This window comes from Caretta caretta, chromosome 5, assembly GCF_965140235.1.
Source record: "Caretta caretta isolate rCarCar2 chromosome 5, rCarCar1.hap1, whole genome shotgun sequence".
NCBI lineage: Eukaryota > Metazoa > Chordata > Testudines > Cheloniidae > Caretta > Caretta caretta.
In genome coordinates, this window is record NC_134210.1 from 130783488 (window position 1) to 130800865 (window position 17378).

The 17378-nt window shown below is 45.4% G+C and overlaps 1 protein-coding gene across 4 annotated transcripts in view; it reads left to right on the plus strand.

Annotated features, from left to right (window-relative positions):
* The first annotated feature begins 15391 nt into the window (after nt 1-15391).
* TRABD2A (TraB domain containing 2A) overlaps nt 15392-17378 on the plus strand; it is a 120608-nt gene continuing 118621 nt past the window's right edge. The window contains exon 1 of one of the 4 annotated variants that reach the window (XM_075128897.1): nt 15392-15906. In XM_075128897.1, coding sequence (XP_074984998.1) covers nt 15787-15906 — 120 coding nt within the window. In that variant the 5' untranslated portion in view covers nt 15392-15786. The remainder of the gene's footprint in view (nt 15907-17378) is intronic. The other 3 variants (XM_075128896.1, XM_075128895.1, XM_048851483.2) reach the window with 3 other exon arrangements.

Sequence of the window (17378 nt, forward strand, 5' to 3'; positions counted from 1 at the left end):
TTTGTAATTTATGGGGACCCACTGGCATGCTCCACGAGGAAGTGAAATATCTTCCCTGCGTTTTGGGTTACAATGGTTCTGCCTGCAGGCCATTTTTAGAACTGTCTGGAAGCTTGTTTTGTGCCAGCACAGGAAGAATGTGTCACTGCTAAAATGAGCCATGTCATGGTCTCCAACACAGGCATATTAGGTGACTGTGATGAGTGAGTTGGTGGTTTTTCTTCTAGATGGTTTAACACAGACTAGAATCATTACCATCAAATTAACTCTTACGTTTCCTCTGTGACCATCTCAGAGAGCCGGTTTATATCTTCCTGAGTTCCCTCTAAATCAACATTTTCTGTACTGTGATCCCCAGGATACAGCTGAGAAATGTTTTGGGGACATACCCCACTCCATCCTAGCTCCACATCTAGCCCTAAAGAAAGGGGAGTTGGTCCTGATCTCCCCGGACCTCTTCGTGATCCCCAGGTTGAGGAGAGTCCATGCTTTAGGTCATTTAGTTTGGCTGGGACAATCCCCTTTTTCAGCTCTGTCCCAGCCATCCCTACTTATTCACCAAAACTGGGGTACTTGTTCCGGCTGCAAGGCAGAGCGGAGAGCAGTGGCTGAGGCCCCAGGGTCAGCTGAAGACAGTGCTGCCCCCCAGCAGGAAAGCAGAGAAATTTGCAGCTGGTGGACAGGATTGCCTTAAGCTGACCCCTCCCCTGGGCAGCACAAAGCTTGGGGGGTTAACTCCAGCTCCAGCCGTGGGCGGCATGGGACTCAGGGGGTCAGCCCCAGCCATGGGCGGCTCAGGGATCGGTGGGTCAGTGTGGGTGGTGAGGGGAGGACAGGTCTGGCAAGACCTGTGCAGAGGGCGAAAGGGGATACAGCTCCGTCCTGTTTTGAGTTTAAGAAATATAGTCACTCTACATTTAGTGATGTGTTTTGAAAGTGGGCATGTTAGATTTAAATTTCCTACTGTGGCTGAGATTTAAGACAGCAAGCACCAGGTAGAGGGAAGACTGACATATATAGAAGCCATGTATATAAGCTACTTACTTACAGGCATAAAAACTATTTTAAAATATGATTACTGTAATGTGGTGGTTACTGTAATGAGTACTGATTAAAAGTAAAGATTGCTGCCAGAGTTCTGTATAGCCAAGCATCACCAGGGGACTGCCCCGCCACACCTGGGCTATAATGAATTAGCTGCTTCCAGCCTGAGAGGGTGGGACTGAGCAGGGCCAAGTGATAGTTATAAGGCCCAGGTGTCCATTAAGAGGGCTGATAAAGCTTTATTTGGAGAGTGGAACTATAGGGAGCAGGTAGGCTCTTGTGGAAGGCCCTGAGCCTGCAGAGGGTTGGGGGACTCCAAGGGATGCGGCCTGGGGCCCAGTACCCTATCTCAGAGCGAGGAAGCATGCCAAGAAGAGAACCCAGCAGGGGCTGAAACAGTAATCCAGAGGAGCCAGCGGAGGCCCAGTGCTGTATTGCAGAGTCAGAAAGACTCTTGAAGGTAGCCCAGAAAGGGCTGGGAACAGGGCCCAGAGGGTAGATTGAAAAGAAGCCCCTGGAGTGCAGAGGAACCTTTTTATTTATTTGGGACTCTTTTGTTTGGATTTGTTACCCTGAAAGGGGATTGAACTCAGAGTGACCCAGCCAGAGGGCTGTGCCATGTGAACCCTGGGAGAAACAGAAAATCTGGGGGAGGAGGAAACTGAGGGAGAGGGTGCCTGCAGTGCAATGGGGCGCAATGGGCCAGCATGGGGCGCAATGGGCCAGCCACACCCCATAACAGGGGGTCTTTAGTGTAATTGAGAATTTGCCCTAACAAGCTATTCACACAGTCAAACATATATGTAAATCAGGAGATCTCTCCCTCCCTATCTGGTGTTTTTCAATAAATAATACCATGATGTATCTTCCAAGCCTTGGCATTCAGGCAAAACAAACCACAAATGCTTCCATGCTGTCTGAGGAGAAGAAACCAAAACGTTTCTTTTGTGTCTCTGGAAAAAGTGATCCAAACCAGTAATGTTCCCTGCTGTGGGAGATGACAGAAGATGCTAAGCTTCAATATCAGTCAACAGCAGACTTTGTTGTAGTTTTCCATGGCTTTGCCTTTTAAAAAGACTTCTGGTGTTGTGTGGCATTATAAAGGCAGTTTCGGCATCACAAAGTAAAAGATTTTGACACATTTTATTAAATTCGGAGGCAGTGATGAAATGTTATTGTCCCCCTGAAACTCATTGTTGGCTGCAGAATCCATGGACTCATGGTGAGTTTTGGTAATTTAAGTTTTTTCCAAATACTTGAATGCACTAGTTGCACAAATGACAATTCATTCCATTGCCATAGAAGTCTGGAGATGGACAGCATAATGCACGCTGATCACTCTTGTGTTGCCCTTGGACCATGTGTGAGGGTGGCAGAAATACAGCGAAGCAAGGACAGAACCTGAAGGAGAGGAAATGCTCTTTAGAAGAATTTAAAATACTAATGCCCCTGTACTCTGTTGGCTGGTAGTCATCATAGAACCAGGATGGTTCCTCCGTGGCCCAACCGCCCTCTCTACAAGCCATCAGAGCTGGCCGATTGCAGGGCTGAGCGCATGCTACTAGCTTTCAAGGCCTGCATGTTTTCTGCAAAGTCTACATGCGATTCCAGCTTTGTTTTGTGGTGGTACTAGCTGACCAGCTGGCTGGGGGGACCAGGAATGGGGGTGAGGATATGGCCCATAGTCTTTAATAAAGATCAGGCTGCTCAGCGTGGCTCTTAGCCGGCCGACATGACGTGACTCCCATTAGACAGGAGGCAAAAAGGGAAAGTTAGAAGGAATAAAGGCGAAGGAGACCCTTTGATTCATCTCTCAGGCATTGCTCAGAAGCGTGATGTCCTCTTGCTCTATCTCCTTATCTGCTTTGGCCAAAACATCACAAAAGATTGGAAGGGAGGGCCACAGGTGTGATGGTAAATCCCTGGGTCCCAGTTTCTGGTGGCAACCATTCTGGATTTGCTGACGATGGCCAGTTATAGTGAGGGCGATGCTGCATCCCGCGCTGAGTAAGCTGCTGAGTGCTCCCCAGAGATACACTCTCCAAAAGGGCTGGCCATCCTCTCCTGGCACCATCGCCCAATCAGAACGTATTGCTAATGGGCCGGGACTGGACGCTTCCTCTCACCTGAGAAGACTGGGGTTGCTGCTCTGAATATTTTGTAACCCCATTAGTCCAAACACACTCACTTCACCCCATCCTGCTTAGTCCATTCTGAAGGGTCATGAGACAGAGGCATGGAGGGGGAAGAGGGACATTATTGGGTTAAATCTAAAAGATGAGACTAGGCCGGGGGTTAAAACAGAACAGCGGAAACCCCAGGTAAAGGGTTAAGAAACAGTAAGGAGGAGCAGCGTGGGGCTAAATACATAGTTTGAGGGCAGGGTTTTCAAAAGCCCTCAGCGTGGGCCTAGCTCTGCTTTCATTGTGGGAGTTCTACCGTTGCCTTCTGTGGGAGCAGAGCTAGGTCAGTGGGCGCTTTGCCAATGTCTTCAGTGAGAGCAGAGCTAGACCGACACCGAGTGCTTTTCAAAATCCCACCCTACATTTCCTCCCCACCCCCAGGCTTTGTTGGTATGTGGTCTGCTTAAGGCTGGACCCTGCAAAGCCTGAGGAAGGTGAGGACCTCTCACTCCGGCAGGTAGTTTCATTAACTTCAATGGGATTAGTCATGGGCCTCCTGCTGATGTCAATAGCCAAACTCCTAGTGACCTCACTAACAGGAGGCTCAATCTTCTGTGTGAGTGAGGATTAGCCATGCTAGTAGTAATGGCAGGACCAGGCCTTTGACTGGGAGCTCTTCAGGGTGAAGGCCTATTTCCTTCACTGTCTGTGAAGCAGCCTGCATGCACTTGGGAGCTGTGTCAGTCGTTGTTTACTATTACCAGTAATACTAGTTAAAGGGCCACATGCCTCCATTTTCAGGTGCTTATACTATTTCAGAATAATCACCCTTTGTCTGTAATTTCTCCAGCATGTTCTCAGCCTAAAAGGGAGTGGGTCTGGGAAATTTGGTAAAATTCTACTTGGTCCTTTTAAAGTTATCCAAATATGAAAATGGGTTTTATCCCACTACTTTAAAAAAGAACCAAACCCGTTCAGAAGTATTTTCCTGTGGATAACTCAAACCCATAGTTTGAAACTTCGCAGCATTATTGCATAGGTGGCCTCCAAGAAGAAAGGCCTTCACTATGTTTGAATAAACTAGGCGTCCAAGTAGAGTTTAGCGTACTTGAAGATACCCCACTGCCTCTGTCAGGCATAGACCTGTCTGCTTATCGTCACAAAGTAGAAGCTGGATAGAACTGACAGTGCTGGAGAGAGTTGGTCTTGGGGCCATAGGACAGGCAAAAAGCAGATAAGCTTGCTGATAAATAGAACAATGCTGCCAAGAATCGGGTGCCAGGTCACCCGCATTTACACCCTTAAAGAGAGATCACAGGATGGCTCCTTGAGGAATAAATGGCTCCCCAAGAACTTCTCACTAAATCCTATTACAGCTATTCAGCATTAATTACCCAGAGCTCTGGCTGGTTCAGCTTCCTTCTTTTTTTCATGTTTCTTGTTGTGATCCAGAGTATCTGACTTACTGGAGGTAGAGATCGAGTTCAGTGGCACTGCTCCCCTGTTAAAAGTTAAGCATGTGCTTAAGTTCTTCGCTGGATCAGAACATAAAACTACTCTGTCCCTAAGAGCTCATTATTTTAAAGCTATCACTGATGATGCAACAACTTGGTTTATATCATCCACTCGCACTGCTTAGCAACACGACATCATTCTAGACCCCATGAGCAATGGGAGCAGGGAGTGTTGTGGGTGAAACTCTGTCTAAAGTCCATTCCTGTGAGACGTTTTGGAGTTTGATGATTTGATCCTTAGCCCCACTGATGTCAATAGCAAAGCTCTTATTGACTGTAACAGTACAGATTCAGACCCTGAATGAAATGACAGGTTCACCGGGGGAAGGAGACCAAAGCCCTGAGATAAATGGGGAAGTGGGATACTGGGAGAAAGCATGAGCAGGAGCGCGCGAGAGGGGAGGGCTCCTGCCTCATACTGAGAAAGAGGGACGATCAGCGAGTTATCTCAAGGGCCTAGACACAAATGCAAGAAACCTGGGAAACAAGCAGGGAGAACTGGAAGTTCTGGCACAGTCAAGGAATTATGATGTGACTGGAATAACAGAGACTTGGTGGGATAACTCACATGACTGGAGTACTGTCATGGATGGATATAAACTGTTCAGGAAGGACAGGCAGGGCAGAAAAGGTGGGGGAGTTGCATTGTATGTAAGGGAGCAGTATGACTGCTCAGAGCTCCAGTTCAGAGAGTCTCTGGATTAAGTTTAGAAGTATGAGCAACAAGGGTGATGTCGTGGTGGGAGTCTGCTGTAGACCACCGGACCAGGGGGATGAGGTGAACGAGGCTTTCTTCTGGCAACTCATGGAAGTTACTAGATCACAGGCCCAGGTTCTCATGGGAGACTTCAATCACCCTGATATCTGCTCGGAGAGCAATACCGCGGTGCATGGACAATCCAGGAAGTTTTTGGAAAGTGTAGGGGACAATTTCCTGGTGCAAGTGCTGGAGGAACCAACTAGGGGAAGAGCTCTTCTTGATCTGCTGCTCACAAACCGGGAAGAATTAGTAGGGGAAGCTAAAGTGGATGGGAACCTGGGAGGCAGTGACCATGAGATGGTCGCGTTCAGGATCCTGACACAGGGAAGAAAGGAGAGCAGCAGAATACGGAGCCTGGACTTCAGAAAAGCAGACTTTGACTCCCTCATGGAACTGATGGGCAGGATCCCCTGGGAGAATAACATGAGGGGGAAAGGAGTCCAGGAGAGTTGACTGTATTTTAAAGAATCCTTATTGAGGTTACAGGGACAAACCATCCCGATGTGTAGAAAGAATAGTAAATATGGCAGGTGACCAGCTTGGCTTAACAGTGAAATCCTTGCTGATCTTAAACAGAAAAAAGAAGCTTACAGGAAGTGGAAGATTGGACAAATGACCAGGGATGAGTATAAAAATATTGCTTGGGCATGCAGGAGTGAAATCAGGAAGGCCAAATCACACCTGGAGTTGCAGCTAGCAAGAGATGTTAAGAGTAACAAGAAGGGTTTCTTCAGGTATGTTAGCAACAAGAAGAAAGTCAAGGAAAGTGTGGGCCCCTTACTGAATGAGGGAGGCAACCTAGTGACAGAGGATGTGGAAAAAACTAATGTACTCAATGCTTTTTTTGCCTCTGTCTTCATGAACAAGGTCAGCTCCCAGACTAGTGCACTGGGCAACACAGTATGGGGAGGAGGTGACCAGCCCTCTGTGGAGAAAGAAGTGGTTCGGGACTATTTAGAAAAGTTAGACGAGCACAAGTCCATGGGGCCGGATGCGCCGCATCCGAGAGTGCTAAAGGAGTTGGCGGATGTGCTTGCAGAGCCATTGGCCATTATCTTTGAAAATTCATGGCGATTGGGAGAAGTCCTGGACGACTGGAAAAAGGCTAATGTAGTGCCCATCTTTAAAAAAGGGAAGAAGGAGGATCCTGGGAACTACAGGCCAGTCAGCCTCACCTCAGTCCCTGGAAAAATCATGGAGCAGGTCCTCAAGGAATCAATTCTGAAGCACTTAGAGGAGAGGAAAGTGATCAGGAACAGTCAGCATGGATTCACCAAGGGCAAGCCATGCCTGACTAATCTAATTGCCTTCTGTGACGAGATAACTGGCTCTGTTGATGAGGGGAAAGCAGTGGACGTGTTATTGCTTGACTTTAGCAAAGCTTTTGACACAGTCTCCCACAGTATTCTTGTCACCAAGTTAAAGTAGTATGGGCTGGACGAATGCACTATAAGGTGGGTAGAAAGTTGGCTAGATTGTCGGGCTCAACGGGTAATGATCAATGGCTCTATGTCTAGTTGGCAGCCGGTATCAAGTGGAGTGTCTCAAGGGTTGGTCCTCGGGCCAGTTTTGTTCAAGATCTTCATAAATGATCTGGAGGAGGTGTGGACTGCACCCTCAGCAAGTTTGCAAATGACACTAAACTGGGAGGAGAGGTAGATACGCTGGAGGGTAGGGATAGGAAACAGAGGACCCTAGACAAATTAGAGGATTAGGCCAAAAGAAATCTGATGAGGTTCAACATGGACAAGTGCAGAGTCCTGCACTTAGGACGGAAGAATCCCATGCACCGCTACAGACTAGGGACCGAATGGCTAGGCAGCAGTTCTGCAGAAAAGGACCTTGGGGTTACAGTGGACAAGAAGCTGGATATGAGTCAACAGTGTGCCCTTGTTGCCAAGAAGGCCAATGGCATTTTGGGATGTATAATTAGGGGCATTACCAGCAGATGGAGGGACGTGATTGTTCCCCTCTATTCCACATTGGTGAGGCCTCATCTGGAGTACTGTTTCCAGTTTTGGGCCCCACACTACAAGAAGGATGTAGAGAAATTGGAAAGAGTCCAGTGGAGGGCAACAAAAATTATTTGGGGACTGGAACACATGACTTCTGAGGAGAGGCTGAGGGAACTGGGATTGTTTAGTCTGCGGAAGAGGAGAACGAGGGGGGTTTGATAACTGCTTTCAACTATCTGAAAGGGGGTTCCAAAGAGGATGGATCTAGACTGTTCTCAGTGGTAGCAGATGACAGAACGAGGAGTAATGGTCTCAAGTTGCAGTGGGGGAGATTTAGTTTGGATAGTAGGAAAACGTTTTTCACTAGGAGGGTGGTGAAACACTGGAATGCGTTACTTAGGGAGGTGGTGGAATCTCCTTCCTTAGAAGTTTTTAAGGCCAGGCTTGACAAAGTCCTGGCTGGGATGATTTAGTTGGGGATTGGTCCTGCTTTGAACAAGGCGTTGGACTAGATGACCTCCTGAGGTCCCTTCCAACCCTGATATTCTATGATTCCATGACAGGAACAAAGAAAGACGATTTGTATCAGTTTTCAGAGTAGATTTGTATCCATGGTGCCTACAGAGCAGCCACTGGTCAGCTCAGTACGAAAGTTTTGTGGTAACAGTCAAAATGCCCTCCAGGCTTCTGAATTTTTGCTCATTACGTCTTGGATAACCTATTTTTTGTTAAGTGAGAGTATTATTTTATTTTCTGTAAAATTACATGTAATAATCTGAGGTTTAAAAAAACTGACCAACTTCAGGGCAATTGATTGAGCACAGGGGCTCCTTTACTAATCCCATGGATACTGTGACTCATCAGCACAGTGGGTGAAATTCTGGCCCCACTGAAGTCAGTGGCAAAATTACCATTGACTTCGCTGGATCCAGGATTTCACCCAAGGTATAATGTATATGGGGGGGTGGGGGGGAGTCAGGTATCATTTGTTTGTATTTACCATTCACCCAGAGGAGATGATCCTGAGATTACAATCTGTACTGTCTAATTACATGTTTCAGAGTAACAGCCGTGTTAGTCTGTATTCGCAAAAAGAAAAGGAGTACTTGTGGCACCTTAGAGACTAACCTGCATCCGATGAAGTGAGCTGTAGCTCACGAAGCTTATGCTCAAATAAATTGGTTAGTCTCTAAGGTGCCACAAGTACTCCTTTTCTTTTTGTCTAATTACAGTACACGTACAAATGATACCATTGTTTTTTACTATCTTGAGACAGTCCTGAGATCTTTGCTTAGTTTTTGCTATGGCTTGTCAAAAACCCGGGAAAACTTTATGCAAACGTTGTTAATGAAAAACTCATTCCTTCTTTGTTGTCAATGTTGTGAATTTCAAAACTGTCCTGCTAGCTGGCTGTTTGGTCAAAAAATCAGGATGAATTTTTCTGTGACATTTTCTGAAAAAAATTTCTTTCTTTTTCACTGAAAAATTGAAATTAGGAAAATTTCCAGCTGCCCTAGTTTTTTCCTCCTCAATTCTTTCCCAGGCAAATGCTCCTGAAATTTCCTAGAGGTCTTCAGGAATTTACTTGAGTGAAAACTGAGCAAGGATTTCAGAATCTGGCCTATTGTAATTAAAATATTTATAATTACTCACCTGACACTGTATTGTCCCCTTCATGGGCTACTCCCATCTAGGGGACAGAAAACTCCATGGGTTTCCACTCTGAGTTTCCTATGCATTTTTCCAGAGTGGCAGGGAGTTGAGGGAGGAAGTGCAGAGAACAGGATGTATAGTTATCCCTCCTGTTGCAGAAAGGGTATTCATCTCCCAAAACCAGTGGATCGCCAGAGTTCTTCACAGAGGATAATAATGTAACTGTCCTCTGTGACTAACATACGGAGACCTTGGTTCTATTCCCAGCTCTGCCATCAGCCTGCTAGGTGACCATGGGCAACTCACTTTGCCTCTCTGTGTCTCAGTTTTTCCATCTGTACAATGGGGATAATGATACCTGGTAGAGTGCTTTGAGATCTACTGATGAAAAGTGCTATATAAGAACTCACTATTTATTATTAATAATAATAAATTAGTAACAAAGCTAAGTCTTTGGGATGTTTGTTTTGACAGTGGCCCTTTAATTTAAGTGTGTGTGTGTGTGTGTGCGTGTATGTATATATATAAAATTAATACCTGAATATATTACTCCATTTTTATCAGGCTTGGCATTTCACTTCTTCCTCACTCTCATTTTCTAAACAATTGTTGTTTGATTAAATCCCTTTGGTGTTATTTTCAGATGGGGAGGGGGGATGTAAAACTTTTAACTCTTTACGGCCTGAACTTCCAAATGCTCCTGTCATTTTTGTTATTTCTAGAGAGCCGGGGTTAATGCAATTCAGTGCTCCCTGTTCTGGTCTTGTACTCTCTCTTCATGTCCTTTCAGCGCCTAAGAGATTTATTTTTGTTTAGCTTTCCTGCTCCATTCAAATTGAGATTACTATTATTAAGATGTGTTTAGAGTACAGCATTCCACTCTTTCCTCTTTATTTTGAGCTTCTGGCTGACTACGCGTGATAATTACATGTAACCACTTCACTTTGTAATATATTCCCCATATTTCCCTTCCAGCTGACCTAACACTTTCATACAGTAACATACTACAAAGTTCACTAACCCTTTTTATCTGGAGGCATAATTGGGGCTGTGTGTTTCTGAGTCTCTGAAGTCCACATCAATCCTTCTAAGCAAACTTCCTTTCAAATGCAGATAAAGTAGAGTACTTTTTCTCAACTCAATGAGAAAAGCTCTTTTGCCTCCTTTAGTGCCTGTTTTATGATATCTCTTTCATTATTTTAATAGAAAAATCAGCAAATTTAGCTTTCCAGGCCATGCAAGCAGCACTGTGCATCTAGTTTTGCTTGGTTTTGACTGTATCATAACTTAGCCTGTGGAGCCTGATAAATATGATTTGAATATAATACCATAATAATAATTTGAATATAATATAATATAAGACCTAAGTGCAGATGTCCTTTTTCACAGCCTCTCCATGCCAATGCTCCCCGGGGTTTTTAACATGACTTAACTGATACCCAGTTAACGCAAGTTAGCTAAGACGTTTGTATATGACAGTCTGGGTACCCCATCAATGTCTGTTCCACACACATTTGTGAAGTCTAGACTAGCAAGTACACAGAAGTGTTAGTAACCTTGAGGTAACTGACCCTCAGTCAATTCAAGTTAAAAACACTAGTGTAGACACAGTCTCAGTTTGCACTAAGGGGGAAGTTCAGGCCCCAATTCAGGAAAGTATTTAAGCATGTGCTTAAGTTCATCCTTGTTCAGCAAAGCCCTTAAGCACATGCTTAAGTCCCATTGAAGTCATCGAGGTTGCTATACAGGGATAAAAAGAATAAACAAACCCTGGATAGACAGGGCCTTAGCAACTTTGGTTTTCCCTCTGTGTTTCCATTAATGACAGTAAACTCTGGCTTTTAACTGAAATATGACACAGTTGTACAGTTTGAAAGTATCTTTAAAACATTTCCTTTGCACACCTCTTATCTTATTTTCCATCAGGCAATTCACCATGGATCAGTTGCTTTGGAATATACATCCATTCAAATGATATGGCAAGTGGCATTTTGATCTGTTCCAGTGAGTTACATGTGCTCCAGTAAGTACTGTTGGTTATTTTATCTTTCTACTTTATACTCACAATTGACTGAAAATGTCTCACATGTAAGAAGCTATCTAACCAATTCAGTAGCAAGACAGCACCATACAAGACATTCTTGCAATGTACAGTTTGATCAATCTGGCATGTGAAAGTCATGTTGCTCCCAAACCCAGTCATGTAGATCAGATGTGGAGCTGGCTTACGAAACACTTGACTTCCACCCATCATCTATGAGGGCATTGTTAATAAGGTCACTACCATGGTAGGTAAATGTTGTCACAGTATTTAGCACCTGGCTGCTAACGCTGATGATCAGTTTGAAACACTGTTTACTTAGCAGTGATTGGTTTACAGCCACAGTATTTGAAACCCTAATTGCCTAACCAATGTCACATCTCTGGTTCTTCTTCATAGGCCTATGAATGCCCAGTTATCTTCCAAAGAGTAGTTCTTTAAAATAAGATCTGTTGAAGAGATTACTTTACATATTGCATGTAAATTATATCCCTAGCCAAAACCAAGGCTCTTTGCCAGAAGAACACATTGATTTTTTTTAATGGTTAGCACAATCTGCTGAAAGAGTAATATGCATTTTATATATTGCCTACGCACACAGTTCTTTTTATCACGAGCACGCTTCCACAAAGCTCAGGAGGAAATTACAACTGAAAAAGTTAATACATACTTAACTTGAGGTCTGAATTGGGCAAGCTTATGGCAGCTTGTTGAGCTGGTACTTTTTTTTTTTTTTTTTTTTGGAGGCCTCCACCTTGTACTCCAAGAGCTAAGCATTCATTACAAAAATAAAGGATGAAATTGTAACCCTGTTGAAGTCCATGGGAGTTTTGCCTTTGACTTCAGTTGGGTCAGGATTTCACCCCAAATCTCTGTCTCTTACTATTGTGCAGATAAACTTAAAAATGTGAACAGAGCGTTACTAATACAGTGATGTCTGCCTCAGTCTCCAGCCAGCCTGAAACAAGGAGTCTGATTCTCCCTTGCCCTGCACATAGTATAGCTATAGAGATCAGTGGGAGGTAGGTTTAAATTGCTGCCGAATCAGAATGGCAGCATTTTAGATCCACTGTTGCACTAGAGTAAATGACTGTGCCAGGCACAAGGCACCACAGAGTAAGACCCGGTAGCAGTGAGAGACGTGTGGCAGCCCCTATTCATCACAAGTGGGCATTAACTTTAAAGACTAATAACGCTCATTTAAAATGTCAAAATTGTTAATGCATTACTGATCAGTGCATGCAAAAACGAAGTGAGGGATTATGAAGGTCTGTGCCATCTGCTAAGAATGGCACTGCATTTTGTTGTCTTGGAGGGTGGAACTCGGTTTGTGGATGGAGCTTTGGGGAGTGCCAAGCCCGCCCCCTCCCAATTTGACTGATTTACTCCTGCAAAAAACTTGTTTCTTTTTGCTTTTTTTGGTCTCTAATAAAACAAGAAAAAAGAACAATCACCTCTACCCTACAATAGTTTCACATGCTAAGGCATGTTGTGGAGTGAGCTGGTGTCCAAACTTTAAATAAATATGTTTATATTTCTCCTTTATTTGCTTAAGTCACAAGAGTTTTGTTGTACAGGAATTATAGCGGCTCCATTAGTACCAATATAATTAGCAGAAAGTTCCTATTATTAAGCTTGTTGAGGGATATGAAACTTGGCCACTTTAATTCACATTTGGCTGGAGCCTGGCACACAGGCTCTTACCTTTAGTGCAACGTTTTTAACTGGAGATTACTGACAACGTGAAATTTTGAGATTTTAATCGCTTTTGATCAGTGTCATAGCAAATATGGTTGAACTTTGACAGCTAAAACAATGCAATAGGTTCTTCCATGTAAAGCTTTTTGTAAGGATCACATTGTTCATATGAAGATGACTGGACTGTCATGGCCAATGGAATAACTTATCTGTGCGCATAGTATTTCTAAATCACAAAATGATGACAGAGGTTGGTTTCATAACTGGATCTGGAGTCTTTAGGGCAAGAGTGAGTCCAAAGTAAAGGCTCCCTTTATGCTGTATCCCAAGCCAAAAATGGTTGAGTGGAGAAAAGACAATGGAAGAATCATCAGGTTCCATTGATATGGAAACCACTTCAGACAACCTGCAAACCCAATGTTATGTCAGTGAATTAGGGACTTCACTTTGTCCTTGACTCCTACTAGCAACAACCAATAAAATTGTATAGTAAATTTCTTAACATTCCCAGACAAACAAATTGATGAGAGGTTACAGCTGAAAAAGTATCCTGTAATTTAAAGGAGAAAGCTGGAAGAACAATTTTTGGTTTAAAAACTTCAACATTAGAAAACAGGAAATTCTACGTTAAATTTAAAATAAAATCCTCCCAACCTTTGAGTGTAGGGAAATTCACAGTGAACTCTCTGCTCCCCTTATGTCAGTCCTGGCTGAATTCCTGTTCAGGTGACCTGTTCGGCCATTAGAGGATAACTTGGCAGTAATAATAATATCTAGTGCATTTCATTAGTAGATCTCAATGCACTTTACAAAGGAGATCAATATCATTATCTCCATTTTATAGATGAGGAAACTGAGGCACAGCATGGTGAAGTGAGTTGCCCAAGATCACCCAGCAGGCCAACAGCAGAGCCAGGAATAAAAACAAGGTCTGCTGAGTTGCAGTCCAATGCACTAACTAAGTCACATTGCTCTCCATCGCCCATGCCCTTTTGGGTGGTACTTATGTCTGGAAGTTGGCTGGTACATGTATTGGTAAATCAGCGATGGCACAGTCTTTGTCTAGGTGGCAAATTGCAAAACAACATTTGCATAATAAAGGTATACTTTCCAGGAGGGGAAGAACATTTTGCATCATGGGTATCTGTGGGCCTCAGAAATGTGAAGGGATGGATGTGGTTTGAAGATGCCTGCTCACAACCACAGCAGCTGGGTGCTGTTGCGGAACAAAAATTAGCCCCCTGTAATCCCACAAAATTCCATAGGTGTTCCTCTCAGGGTTCTAACCTACACACTGCCTAATGTTAGCATCTAGTGCTTTGAGCTCCTGCAGATTAAGAAGGCACTAAAGAAATGAAAAGCACAGTTATTGGATAGCACTCTTTGGCATCCATCTGTGCTCCTGTACCAGAGCTCAACTGCATGGGTTAGGAGCAGCCTTAATTTGTAATTTTCTTGCTGTTGTCAGATTAAAAGTGTGGTTTGGGCCCTTTTTTCTCCCTGTTGAGCTGCCAACATTTCAAGTCCCACCATTAAGTTTATTTATATCCTAATTCTTTGAATTTATACTGCATATGAATAATACACCACAAGGATGTTTATGCATTTAGTTTCTCTCTCTTGCCCATCTAATGCAGCCAACACACGCAGCTTTGGAGAGGTTTCACTCCCATCCTCTGCAAGATTACTGTAAATTTTGCAAAAAGAGTCAGTCTTTTATTGCATCCAGTTTCCCCAGCCCCTGTCCAGTGCTGCATAAGACAGGGAGAGTTAAACCCTTCTAATATGTGTTCTGTATTTGCACTTTATGTTTTGGTTTGAGTAACTCAGAATGTTCTTTGCAAACGAAAAGGAGTACTTGTGGCACCTTAGAGATAAATTGGTTAGTCTCTAAGGAGCCACAAGTACTCCTTTTCTTTTTGCAAATACAGACTAACAGGGCTGTTACTCTGAAACCTGTCACTTTGCAAACGAATTGCACTTTTAATTTATAACTCTTCTAACTCTCACCTGTATCTCAGGTCAGGTGTAATTTATTTTAGTGTTTAGATCCCAGTCCTGCATGGACAGATGAAGTCCATAAAAGTTGCTCATGGTGCATAAAATTAAGCACATGCGTTAGATTTTGCAGGATCCAGACCTAAGTTCTCCAGCAGCATGTGTCAATTTAAATCAAATCCAAACCAACTTGTCGCTGCTTTCACTTCCATATGTTTTTATTCCCTCACATATTCCCTTGTCATTTCCCTTCCTCGCATTTCAGTTTGATTTACTTGTCCTAGAACTAAAAGACCTCCTGAGAAGCTGTAGCTCACACAGAAGTGCTGGGCTTGCTGCAGAAATTGTCTCTGGCTTGCATTAAAATCCACGAATTTACTTTCCCCTTTTCTTATTATTACCGCTGCCTGACTCCTCCAATGTCGAGGAAGTGCCTGGCCTCACTCCCTAACCGAAAGTCCCTGGGCACTGAAGGAGAAAAGGCCAGAGGAGAGCGAGGGGGTGATTAGACCCACAGCCCAGTCCCCTCTCTGGCCTGCCCGGCGTGGGGGCAGACCCCGGGGAGCGGGCTGCAGGGGAACTAGGCTGCTCCGAAGGCTCCCGGGCAGGGGACTGGGAGCAGCCCGCGCCCCGGGAAGACGTATCCTCCCCCCTGGGTAGGGTGGGGGGAGAGTTTAGGGTTAGGCACCTCCTGCGGCCAATCGCACGGAGCGGGTGACTTCGTGCCTCCATCCAGGGGCTGCCGCAGGAACTACAGAGCTGAGCCCAGCCTCCTGCAGGGGAGGAGAGGAGCGGCCGGTCCCCTCGGGAGGGCTCCCCGCTGCTGCCGCTGCAGAGCCCCGCTTTCCCCCCCAGTCCCGGCATGGCGAGCCCCCCCTCCCGCGCGGCCCGGGGACCCTTTAAGGGGAGGGGGCAGGGGCTGGGAGGCCTGGTATTGGGGTGACTCCGCTCCCCTCCGGCCAACGCTCGCGGCTCGCCAGTCCCCGGGCTCGGAGCGACGATGGTGCAGCTCGCCTGGGCTTGCCTGGTGCAAAGCTGCCTCCTCCTGCTGGCCCGAGCACGCCGGAGCTCGAGCCCCGCCAGCGGGGACCCCGCCGCCAGCTGCGAGCTCCACCGGAAAGTAAGTGCCCGGCCCGGCTCCGGTCCGGGGGAAAGTCCCTGCTGAAGGGGACAGGGCTGGGCTGGGCTGCGAGGGACTTTCCGCTGCCCGGGGCTGGGCGGTTTAACTTGCGGGGACCCGCCTTGCTCCCCTGGTAGCAGCCCGGCGTGGGATGTCTCCCCATGTGGGAGAGCCGGGAGGCAGCCGCCTGTCCCGCTTGCCTTCCTTCCTGGCTGGTTTGTGGGATGCAGTTTGGGGCTTTGCCCGCGCCCCGCGCAGGGAGAAGGGAAATCCTGGCTGCCCCCCCCCCCGGCTTTCCCTGCCTTCGGGGATCTGTGGGGTTCCCCCCCGCCTCGTACAGCTCCGTTCTTTTGCTCGGAAACACGCTGGAGCAGGGGAGAACCTCTCTCCAGAGACAGGGGAGGGGGAAAGGAGCCGGGCACGGATGGCTGGCTCGTAAAAGATGAGGTGTAAATAGTGAAGTGATGGGATTTCCAGTGTCCGTAATGAGATCCAGCTAGGGGAGATAAGGAGGGGTGAGGAGCGCCAGCCTGCTGTTTGTGTGGGTCCTCGCCGTGTTTACTTTCTGCAGCTCTGATTCCTTTGGCAAATCACTCCAGTTTTAACCGCCCCCCCCCCCCTTGCATCCTGCCAGTGATCAGAAGAAGTGTTCTCCAAACACGACCCTGTTTGTTCTAAGCTCCTGATCCTGGTAACGCCACCACTGTTTACTCTCTCTGCACAAGATGATTTGAATTAAAACGCCTCCTTCAACCTGCACTTCAGATCTTTTTGTGACATCCTGCAAATTCAGCTAGATAGGTCCACAGATTCTGTACTGGACTTTTAAAGTTGGAATGAAAGGCTGCAAAAGGCAGGCGAATGATTTCACTAGCAGAGGGAAGTGTAAACATGTTGAAAACTGTCCTAAGCCTGCTCTGTAGATGACCTCTGGGACCTTTTAACTTGAAAATGGTAACAGAACATAGATCCAAACAAAGAGTAAAACATTGCTCCTCACAATTTTTGCTTGAGACTATCTGACTGGTTTTTTTTAAATGACCATGTGATTCAGTTTTCCAGAGATTCTTTGACAGTATAGAAAATTTACAGATGACTTGTTCTTTTTGTGCTCGTTTTCCTGTTTCCAGTCCTCTGAGGCATGGCATACCACGTTTTATTAAGGTACCCATAATGTATTATTCCCTCATGGAAATCTTGCTGTGGTGCTCTTTTAATAAGAACTGCTGCAAGAAATGTGTAACTAAAACCAGTTTCTCATAAAGTAGCCACCAGCAGTTTTTTCTTAGCGCTCAGAAAGAGTTCTTGCTGGAGCAGCTCGGAATATAGAAGAAGGTGAAATCAGAGCACAGAAGGATTAAATGCCTACTGTGAGCATCATGTGCAAACAGGGAATTGATGGTAATGGACATAATACACTTTTTAGTTTAATTAATTAAGGATGACCTCAATTGGTGCCTGCTTGGTATGGT